Here is a 9,782-nt window from a genome sequence, read left to right as displayed (position 1 = left end):
AAATTCAAATGTTCCAGTAATAATTGAATTATTTTATTTAGGATAAGTTAGAACAAACATTGTGTACATGGACCAAAAAATGTAACTACTGAATAGGGTGTCTTGAGTAAAGACACTGGATCAAGTAAACACAATTTAAAGAGGGCAGTAAACTGCTTGAGGTGGTATGGTCCGGACACTGGTCTGCAAACCAGGGGAGTACGGAAGGTTGGCTCTGGTCCCGGGACAGTGAGCCGTTTTTCACTGTACGGAGAGAAGTTCAATGTTCATCTTCCTCATAGCCATCAGGGAGAGCGTTGCAAGAAGAATTGTGGAAGAGGGACTTGTTGCCATCACCCCAAGGGAAGCGCTGAGGAGGGATGTGGGAGGGAAAAAAAAGTAATGAGAGACTCCTCTTAACTGTGTCTTTACATACAAATACTTGTGTGGTTTTCCTCATTGAAAGGCATAGGCATTCCTCACACAAAAAGCACTGTGTTCACCATGAAACAGCACTAAATCCAGCCAATTTGCATAAACACAGCAATTTCCACTTATTGTAAAAATAAAAAAATTCTCATCGATACACCTTATTACAGCAGACACAATTGACAGGCATTATACTACTGCAGTGCCACATTTTTACACACACACACACACACACGGGACTGTCCATTGAAGAGCTTACCTTGCTGCGAATGCGCAGGTGGCTGTAGGCGACAAACTCTGGATGGTCATGGCTGTGGTGCTGCATCTTCAGGAACGTGTTCAGCATGCACACAGCCACTCCAGGAAGGGCCACCACAAAGGACAGGATCTTCCATGTGCGGGCTAAGAAAGGGGACAGTGCTGAGGGACAGTGCTGCTTTCCCTTGGGTTAGGGCACTTAAAATAATTAACTGCAACAAATCCATCTCTAATGGGTTTCTTTAATACGTGTGTCAATACACATCAGGCTAAGAGGTAAGCTAGCTAGCTAGTCAAATAGTTTGTCATCTAATATACACAATTAGCTGCTTCGATAACAATAGCAACACGTAAGCAAATCTTCAGCTTTCTGACTCTCAATTACAGTAACAATATCTATCAAAAACTATGTAACAGCTAGTATACCAGCTGGGTGTTTACCAGCAGGGTGAACACTTGACTTACCAACTTCATCAGACTAACAACAGCACACACGAAAAATGGAAGCCTCGAGTGGGTTGTAACAGCGTGGTGTTTAGTTTGTGATACAAAATGGCAGCTTAATCTGCAGATAAACTAAACAGAAGAAGGAAGATAAAGTCTACGATAAAGTTATTTAAAGGTCTTTACGTAACGTTATACTTAACGTTATCTAACAAGGGAAGCCTGCTTCGTTAGCTAGCCAGCAAGGTCACCATGATGTCAAAAACAGACACAATAAATCCTATTCCAATTATACTTCTTGAACCAGGAGTGAAGTACTCAATAGTAATTATATTTACCAGCCTGGTGCTCCTCGCCGTGCACTGCAGCGGAGAGCTGACGCCGGGTCTGGGTCAAAGTGGAGCGATAGAGAACTTGTGAAATTCGTCCGAAAGCCGCCATCTTCTTTTGCCGAATGAGAGAGTACACAGGAACAGGAAGTGACGTGGTAGGACGAGTTGTTGAAAAACGTGTCACTAGTGCCCTCTGGCGTTGTGCAAAGAAATGTATGGTCTCTTTGCGTTTATATCCCTAGTATTTTTTTTCTCTTTTTCTTTCTCGTTTTTATTACTTTTCATATTTGAAATTAATCACGCGTTATTCTGTATAATTTTGGTTGAGTGACTTGTTTCAATGCGTTGTATCCTATTTTTGTTAATAAAAAGTGAATGGCAAAAAAGTCTATTGTACCAGCACTTGACCAAAGTATAGATTCATTTCATTTTAAATTTAGTGGGACAAAGCCACATAGAAGCCATCAAAGATATGCCTACATGTAATGGGCGAAGGAGAATTACATGGTTTAAGCTTCCGTACATAGACTAGTAATTCAACGCCACAAGTAGGCTACTTTATTCTTCAGCTGAATGATATATACTGGAACAATGGACATTTCCTTCCTCTTTTTAATATATTATAAACAGACACTTGAGTGTTAGATCACAATTATGACACAGGAATTAAGTACTGATATGTATGTTTATGAGTGAATAAATGCTGTAAAATTAAATTGGCTATGTGGAGACAGCATGCTCTCTCCTTGTCAATGTGGGTTACCTCATTTTGGTACTCCGGTTTCCTTCCACATCCAAAGGCATGCTGATGTTTCTAATTGGAGAGTCTAAATTGTCCTTAGGTATGAGTGTGTGAATGAATGGTGTGTGTCCTTGCAATTAATTGGTAACCTGTCCAGGGTGTTTTCCTACCTCTCGCCTAATGTATGCTGGGATAGGCTCCAGCAGCCACCAGTGACCCTGACCAGAAATAAACAATAAGATAATGGATGGATGTTCACATGTTCCATTCACTCACCATTCACTCACACACTCATACCTATGGGCAATTTAGAGTTTCCAGTTAGTCTAACCTGCATGCCTGTAGACTGTGAAAGGAAACCAGAGTACCCAAAGGAAACCCATGCGGACACGGGGAGAACATGCAAACTCCACGCAGAAAGGCCCAGGACCTTCTTGCTGTGAAGCGACAGTGCTACCCACTGCACCACCGTGCCCCCCCACCCCCACCCCACCCCCCCCCCCTTAGCTTGTGCTAATGTATATGAGACACATGATCACACCAGTTAATTCCTAGGATGAGCTGCAAGCATCTTATGTGGGAGCGTTCAAGGTCCTTGATGTGGTGGCGCTAGGTAACCCAGGCTTCACAGCTGTAAAGAAGAGTGGTGAGACAGACCGTTTTGTAGATGGCAGCTTTGGTGCAAAGAGGCAGCTGAGGCTTGGCTGATCACGTAGTGGATTTCCTAGTCAATGAAGCAGTCTTCTGAGATAATGCTGCTGAAATATAGAATGCTGTGTTAGTTGCTCTGGATAAGAGTGTCTCCTAAATGCCTGTAATATAATGTAATGTATGCACACACACACACAGCAACTGACCAGCAATGAGAACAGGTTATGGTGGGACAGGTAGGCTGTGGTTTGTTTGTTTATTTAGTTTTTAAAAATATTTTTCACACAGACCATTTAAATGCAAGCAGGTGACCAATTGTTCATTCCCTGATGGTTTCTGCTAATATGATTTGGCTAATTCTCTGCAGCGTGTGCTTCTGTTTTGTTTGCACATTTCAAAAAAATGACTGGCAGTCAAATATTGCTAAGAGACCAGGCGGTGGAACTAAGGATTGGCTTAGAGATACAGAAGAGAGAAAGAGAGAGTGGAACTTAGCCCGAGACAACTTGTCACCTGACTGACAGATGTACAGGCTGGTGAAGAGGTAAGTTAAATTGTAAAGCTGTAGGAGAAACTTTCTGGATGAGCAAGGGGTCATTTAGCATACAGTTCATTTTTAAAGTACTGTTGTATTTTCAACAATAAACATATGAGGCAAAAGAAATGTAAGAATAGTTATCAAAAAATGCTATGTTGCATTTGCTATCTGAAAATCCTGATTTATTTAAATATGTAGAATCAGTGTGTGTGTATATATGTGTGTGTGTGTGTGTGTGTGTGTGTGTGTGAGAGAGAGAAAGCAGGTGTTTGATAAACATTTTTAGGGGTCATTCTGTTACTTTGTTCTTTTTATACATGGACACTTTAAGTCAATTTCTCTGTTTTCTGATTTCTGGGATCTGTCAGATTGTTGTTTCCTAAAATGGCAACGTGAAAGACCTCTGTGTGTAAGTGTGTAAGTGTGTGTGTGTGTGTGTGTCTGTTGTTTATTTCTCTCTCATGTAGATTACATTAATAAAGACAGTGGAGTTATAACTTGAAGTAAGTCGTAACTTGACACATCTCCAAATTTATGTTTTTTTTGTGTGCCAGAGTTGACAAGGTTGACATGCATTAGACATTGTTGATAGAGGGTTTAATATTCAACATGATCGGGCCGTGTCCTTGGAGCAGTCCACAGTGTCTGTTCTCCCACTAATGTGTCTCTTCATTGGCTCTGCTCTCCCCTGTTGCTGTCAAGCTGTCCTGTCTAAAGGTAATCTTTGCTATTACCCTGTCACTGTCAAGCTCTCCCAATTCCACAATTTCCACCTCCCACAATTCATTTTAATATGAAATTACAGTATTTTTAGCTACTGCAATATTGCTAGCATTATTGTAATTACACTGGTTATTGTATAATGAATTTCTTTACTCCATTTTAGAGGGAATAGAAATTCAGATGTCATTTCCCATAGCTTCTGTATTTGGTTTACCTTAAAAAAACAAAAAAAAAAACAATCTCTTACAGTGATGGATTCCGATGGATATGATCAATTCACTGGGCCTGAGCAACACAATAACCAATTGGGGCAAAAAATAGTCTTCTACCGAGGTATGATTGTACTCTCAGAGTTCAAATCTAATTTGAAAGTATATATAAACCAAAATAAATTTTGTGTAAACACAGTTCTCAATGATGTTTTCAATGATGATCTTACATTATACAAGTTGTTATATAGAATGGACACAGCACCAAAGATGTTAACAGAAATGCATTATTGTAGTTCCTTCTTAATTTCAGCCCAACTGGGATAGTGAAATGTATCTAGGGATTGTATCAGAGAAAAACTGCATTATTGTAATAGTAGCAAGGATGGTGGGAATTTACTTTCAATTCTGCTCAGGAAATTAATTGAAATTCAATGTATGAATGAAATTGTCCTTATACACAGTAAAATGATCAGTGTTAAATCAGTGTTCATACGTATTTACAAAACATGGCATTTACAATATATGAAGACATAAAAATGAAGCTCGATTGGAACTAATTTCAATGTGTTTCTGTCTCTCAGGCAAGCGGTTGACTTTGACCTACTTACTGTATGGGATTGTGTTGCTTCTCCTACTGATATTGGTGCTTATTACTGGACTCAAGTGTAAGATATACTGTAGACTACTGCACTTGCTGTACAGTACACAAATGTTTTCCTTAAATTCAATGTGACATAAAAATCTTATTCTTATCCTGTATTTTCTCTTTCTTATTTTAACATTTTTTTCATCTTTCTTTGTCATTTCCTTCCCTCAGTTGCTCAGCTACACCAAGAGGTTTCTGATATCAAGCTTCTGCTCATGTCAATGAATTTGTCATTGGTGGAACCACTCAGCAGACTCGCCAAGGCAGGTGAGAGGTGCAACCTAGGGGAAGGCCTTGATAGGACAGATACACTTAAAAGTACACCCAAGAACGACACCTTCTCTTTGTCAATCAGTTTCTTCGTTAGCCTGCAGTAATGCCTTATTTTTTTTACTAAAGCAAAATTGTAATGGGATTGCTTGGTAAATAAGTAAAAAATGAACCATGACAGGCTGTGCAGCTGTATGAAATTAAAACATGGTGGGGAGGAGTGTCCTGAGGCAAACCCACCTAAATGACTCCATTTGCAAATCCATTATGTTGCCTTGACTCTCTCCCTCTCTCCCTGACAGAGGCTCAAATCTCAGACCTATTCCCCAATCACCACGAACACATGGTTCCACAGCAAGGTAACTGATCGAGTGACTAATAGTTCTGCAGGTTTCACCATGTGAATGTGTTCACACATGTTATGCCTATCATGCAAATACAAAGCTCTGCATTGCTTGCTGCTTGCTCAAGAAGCAACATAGCCTTTTATGGATATTCATGATCCGTTAAATACCTGTTCTGGAAGCAGAATATTTGCAACAGTGTCTAACAGTCCTCCATGTGTTCCTCTGTATTCTTAGGGCCCTGTGATGAAGACTGGTTGTTCTTCCAAGGCAGCTGTTATCTGCTGTCCTCTGACAGGGATGACTGGCACGGTGCAGAGGCAAAATGCGAAGAGCACAGGGCACATTTGTTGGTCATCAACAATGCAGATGAGCAGGTAATGGGACAGAGCCAGCTGGGTGATAATAATAATAATAATAATAATAACAGAAGGTCCTGTGTTCAAATCCCGCCTGGGCCTTTCTGTGTGGAGTTTGCATGTTCTCCCCGTGTCCAAGTGGGTTTCCTCCAGGTATTCCGGTTTCCTCCCACAGTCCAAAGATATGCAGGTGGGCTAACTGGAGACTCTAAATTGCCCATAGGTTTGAGTGCGTGAATGAATGGTGTGTGTGCCCTGTGATGAATTGACGACCTGTCCAGGATTTATTCCTGCCTCTCACCCAACGTACAATTGGGATAGGCTCCAGCACCCCCCCACTACCCTGCCCAGGATAAGCGGATATAGATAATGGATGGATGGATAATAATAACAACACACTGAGTAGTGTGAGTAATGTATCTAATGCAATCTTATCCCACGCTTAGGACTTCATTGGCGATGTTGTGCAGCAGACAAGCTATTGGATTGGACTGGTGGAGAGAGGAGAGGAGGGTCACTGGAGCTGGGTGGATGGAACTGACTTTTTAACAACTCCACAGTAAGTTGATGCATGATGGGGGGAGGGGCTTTATAGTCATTACTTTGCTATTATCATCCCACCCCACCAAATCTGTTTTGCATTGGACAATAGGGAAAACTGTTTCAATCCAGTTCTCTTGAATGTGCAAGCGCACTTGTTGCATAATGATTGTCCCTTGGGTAATCGCAAGCTGGTAGCTGTTATTACGGAATTTTTACAGCTGTGCTTCTAACAGCGATACATGAGCTGTAATACAATATTTTCTTTCTTAAAAGTTGAAAGCGTGTCAAAATGATCTCATGGAACCTGTTTTCCTTCTTGTTCCTGTGGAAAGCACACAAAGCTCCCTGAAGTGGGGAAACTTTGTTGTTGTGTTAGGAGGGACGGTTTTCTACGAAAGTGTGATTTAATTTCATTAAAGGGAAGTAAAATCTCTTACTTCCCTTATGCTATTCATATTTTATGATGAATTACAATTTTTTCTAAGGCTCTTATTAAACACAATGTATGAACAGACTTTCCTTTCTTGACAGCTGCCTCTGCTCTTCTCAGTGACCAGACTACTTTTTTATGATTATTTTATCACACTATTTATCCAATTTTTTTATTATAATGCTGTCATGTTTTAATCACCGACCATGGAAGTGTTTTCTCATGGTACATGTACTGGAGTGGCCTGCTGTGTGGTGGTAGCTGATTGGCTGGTGTTTCCTTACAGCCTTATTGATAGATTTAGGGCCTTGGACCCAGTCTGTCCTTTGTTTGGGTGTTTGTCCTGTAGGCGGCAGTATTGCAACAGTTCCTCTAACAGTGCGGTCTAATTCCAGGCTCTTCACATGAGGGTGACATTAGGACATATTTACCCAGCTTTTTCTGTGTCTGCCAGTTCTCTCAGGACTGTAATGCCCTCTCAGAAGAAGAAAAGCAACCCCACTTGTCTGAATTATTATACCACCACTATTTGGTTTACAATTTTTAGCATTTCTATAATTTCCTAAATCTTTTATAGAATGTTTGGACATTATGAAATTGTAAGCAACTAATTTGGAATTAGGTTATCCCTTCCATCTCTATTGAGAATCAGGCTTCAGATATTCACAGCTGCAGCCACACTTTCTGTTGTCAGCCATTTCAGCACAAAAACCCGTGTCAACGCCCAGTTGCATTTGTTTGTATTTTCTCTCTCCTCTCTTATCTCCACTCTCTCTTTGCTCTCTCTCTCTCTCTCTCTCTCTCTCACTCCCTCCTTAGTTTCTGGGATGTAGGGCAGCCGGATGACTGGGAAGTGCCTCTGAATGGGGAGGACTGTGGCCAGCTCCAGATGAGCATGTATGATCAGCCTCGGTGGAATGACGCGGACTGCTCCCAGCGCTATCGCTACGCGTGTGAGCAGAAGGGAAAGTGATACAAGTTACTTCGCGCTCATCAGTTGAAGGCGTGTGAGTGCTGAACCAGAAACTAACATTTTGTGAGTCAACCTGCTTACCAGTGTCCCTTTACTTTGTAAATAAAAGGTCAATTCCTAATAATGTGCCTTTTAAGTCAATATTTTAATCAGCAGGATTACTCAAAAATAGCTTATTTGAAGAAGACTGCCCACCAGAATTTGAACAAATAAAACAAAACAATGAGTTTTGGATTGTTGCTTGAATAGGACTAGGGGTAAAATCATTCCACAATGACACACTAAAGCACCAAAACTAATTTTATTTTACAATTTATTGATTCAAAGAGGCACACTAAATTCCAGTGCTGTGGATTACGGTCCTGGGGGTGATGGGTGTCCCTCCTGAAATGTTCCAGGGTTATTTACAGCGGTCACTAGGGAGGTGTTCGTGCTCAGGTATGTATTCAGCCTCGGCGAAACACATAGCGGCCTGTCTATCGCACTCACAGATGAACATCTCGCACGCATTGTTCTTGTCTAAAAGAGAGCATGGGTACAATGAATCAGAGGACGGAGGAAGAACCAACAGATGCAAGAAGGGAGGGGCAAGGGCAGACGAAACAAAAAAAGCAGTCATTTTGTAGTTTTTGGATTCCCCTGTCCTTGTCAGCTTAATTTTTGCATGTTGAAACTGTTTAGAAGTACCATTATTTATTAGAATTACTGTCTGCAAAATTATCTCAAACAGGGGTACAGCACTTTCGTTTCAGGTGTGCATACCTTCCAGAATAATGCATTACAAGTACCAGTATACACACAGTAAGACTAATGGCAGCGTCTTGCAGTATTTGTATCTACAGAAAGCATCACACTCTCAATGTTTTGTATGTGAATGGTATCGAGGATGTAAACTGAAGGGGATACACACCTGTGCAGGTGATGGTCTTGGTTTCCTTGTCGCACTCGTAGGCATAGATCTCGGTGTAGGGGTTGTTGAGAATGGGCCAGCAGGCTTCATGCTGCATAGCGTCTGAGTAGCACCTGTCGTGCACTTCACAGCATCTGGAACACACAAAGTATTCCTACAGTGACCAATCACATCCTTTGATTCCAACCCAATCTGATTTTAGAATGGGAAGAACAAAGGTGGCGTTCACTTGAGAGTGTCTTCACAAAGCACTCGTGCGCACTTCCGACCTGTCCAGCTCATCGACAGGGGTGCCCGACCCGCCCTTCCCACAGTAGCAGCCATAGTCAGCGTAGTCCAGAGCTGGCCAGCTGTTAGGCAGCACGCAGGTGATCATTTTCCTGAACTGCCACAGCGCTTTGAGGTCTGCATCTGCCAATGCTGAGAGACATGTCCGAACACACGGGACTCAGATGATGTCTGATTCTATACTACACTTACATAAATGTCCCAGAGCTCTGCTTTACTTACTCACCCAGAGACAGCCCAGCAGTCAGGAGGAGCAGCGTGCGAAGAGCAGCCATTTTGATGGTTGGAAAGAAAATTTATCCAACCCGCAAACTTTTATACTACTTTCTAACCTTGAGGGGCGGGCCAGAAAGATAAAAATACAGGGGACATGAGGACATATGCACCCATACAAATACACACACACACACAGTAAAGATATACATGCAATCACATTCACATGTTCATGTATGCATAAAAACACACATAATCAATTACAAATTAAGCATTTAGCAAATGCTTTCAACCAAAGCGACTGGTTTACATGGTAAACAAACACCTTAAAAAATAGATATACATACAGTTATGATCTTGTGCTGTTGTCAAGGTGCTTGGGTCCAAACCTGTGAGATAAAGAAGGGTTAGTCATTTCTATTAGATAGAAACATAAAGGTATCATTTTAAAAGTTGAGTTCAGAGATGAAAATTGCCAGTGAAATCAAACTACCTTCC

At 41.3% G+C, this 9,782-nt stretch overlaps 3 protein-coding genes across 5 annotated transcripts; 1 reads left to right on the top strand and 2 right to left on the bottom strand.

The window, feature by feature from the left end:
* Window positions 1-11: 11 nt before the first annotated feature.
* On the bottom strand, window positions 12-1,609 carry LOC135264999 (cytochrome c oxidase subunit 6A, mitochondrial). The gene is made up of 3 exons (XM_064354159.1): window positions 1,449-1,609; window positions 668-810; window positions 12-349 (listed from the first exon to the last, which is right to left on the bottom strand). The coding sequence occupies exons 1-3, from the start codon at window positions 1,549-1,551 to the stop codon at window positions 260-262; spliced, it is 336 nt and encodes a 111-aa protein (XP_064210229.1). The 5' UTR covers window positions 1,552-1,609; the 3' UTR covers window positions 12-259.
* A 1,639-nt stretch (window positions 1,610-3,248) lies between these two features.
* Window positions 3,249-7,997, top strand: LOC135264988 (hepatic lectin-like). 3 transcript variants are annotated; one of them, XM_064354146.1, is made up of 9 exons: window positions 3,249-3,379; window positions 4,076-4,090; window positions 4,346-4,429; window positions 4,890-4,973; window positions 5,126-5,221; window positions 5,527-5,583; window positions 5,806-5,945; window positions 6,374-6,486; window positions 7,720-7,997. In XM_064354146.1, exons 3-9 carry the CDS (start codon window positions 4,348-4,350, stop codon window positions 7,871-7,873), a joined length of 726 nt encoding a protein of 241 aa, XP_064210216.1. In that variant the 5' UTR covers window positions 3,249-3,379; window positions 4,076-4,090; window positions 4,346-4,347; the 3' UTR covers window positions 7,874-7,997. The 3 variants fall into 3 exon arrangements, with proteins under 3 accessions (XP_064210216.1, XP_064210217.1, XP_064210215.1); XM_064354147.1 differs by lacking the exon at window positions 4,076-4,090; XM_064354145.1 differs by lacking the exon at window positions 3,249-3,379 and having other exon boundaries at window positions 4,006-4,090.
* A 162-nt stretch (window positions 7,998-8,159) lies between these two features.
* On the bottom strand, window positions 8,160-9,406 carry LOC135264992 (phospholipase A2, minor isoenzyme-like). Its single transcript, XM_064354153.1, has 4 exons — window positions 9,298-9,406; window positions 9,053-9,203; window positions 8,784-8,917; window positions 8,160-8,392 (listed from the first exon to the last, which is right to left on the bottom strand). The coding sequence occupies exons 1-4, from the start codon at window positions 9,344-9,346 to the stop codon at window positions 8,274-8,276; spliced, it is 453 nt and encodes a 150-aa protein (XP_064210223.1). The 5' UTR covers window positions 9,347-9,406; the 3' UTR covers window positions 8,160-8,273.
* Between the last annotated feature and the right edge of the window lie 376 nt (window positions 9,407-9,782).

This window comes from Anguilla rostrata, chromosome 10 (genome assembly GCF_018555375.3).
Source record: "Anguilla rostrata isolate EN2019 chromosome 10, ASM1855537v3, whole genome shotgun sequence".
In the NCBI taxonomy this organism is placed as follows: Eukaryota; Metazoa; Chordata; class Actinopteri; order Anguilliformes; family Anguillidae; genus Anguilla; species Anguilla rostrata.
The sequence above is the reverse complement of the archived record's forward strand: the minus strand, read 5'-3'. Positions and strand labels throughout refer to the sequence as shown.

Bases quoted from the DNA above. Each gene is read 5' to 3' on its own strand.
- LOC135264988 (XM_064354145.1), top strand. From the start codon at position 4,033: ATGTGTCTCTTCATTGGCTCTGCTCTCCCCTGTTGCTGTCAAGCTGTC. The intron at 4,430-4,889 runs GTATGATTGTAC...TCTGTCTCTCAG, and splicing joins AAAAATAGTCTTCTACCGAG to GCAAGCGGTTGACTTTGACC. The intron at 5,222-5,526 runs GTGAGAGGTGCA...TCTCCCTGACAG, and splicing joins CAGCAGACTCGCCAAGGCAG to AGGCTCAAATCTCAGACCTA.
- LOC135264999 (XM_064354159.1), bottom strand. From the start codon at position 1,551: ATGGCGGCTTTCGGACGAATTTCACAAGTTCTCTATCGCTCCACTTTG. The intron at 811-1,448 runs GTAAATATAATT...CCCCTTTCTTAG, and splicing joins CGGCGAGGAGCACCAGGCTG to CCCGCACATGGAAGATCCTG. The intron at 350-667 runs GTAAGCTCTTCA...ATCCCTCCTCAG, and splicing joins ACCTGCGCATTCGCAGCAAG to CGCTTCCCTTGGGGTGATGG.
- LOC135264992 (XM_064354153.1), bottom strand. From the start codon at position 9,346: ATGGCTGCTCTTCGCACGCTGCTCCTCCTGACTGCTGGGCTGTCTCTG. The intron at 9,204-9,297 runs GTGAGTAAGTAA...CATGTCTCTCAG, and splicing joins GACTGCTGGGCTGTCTCTGG to CATTGGCAGATGCAGACCTC. The intron at 8,918-9,052 runs GTCGGAAGTGCG...TGTGTGTTCCAG, and splicing joins CCTGTCGATGAGCTGGACAG to ATGCTGTGAAGTGCACGACA.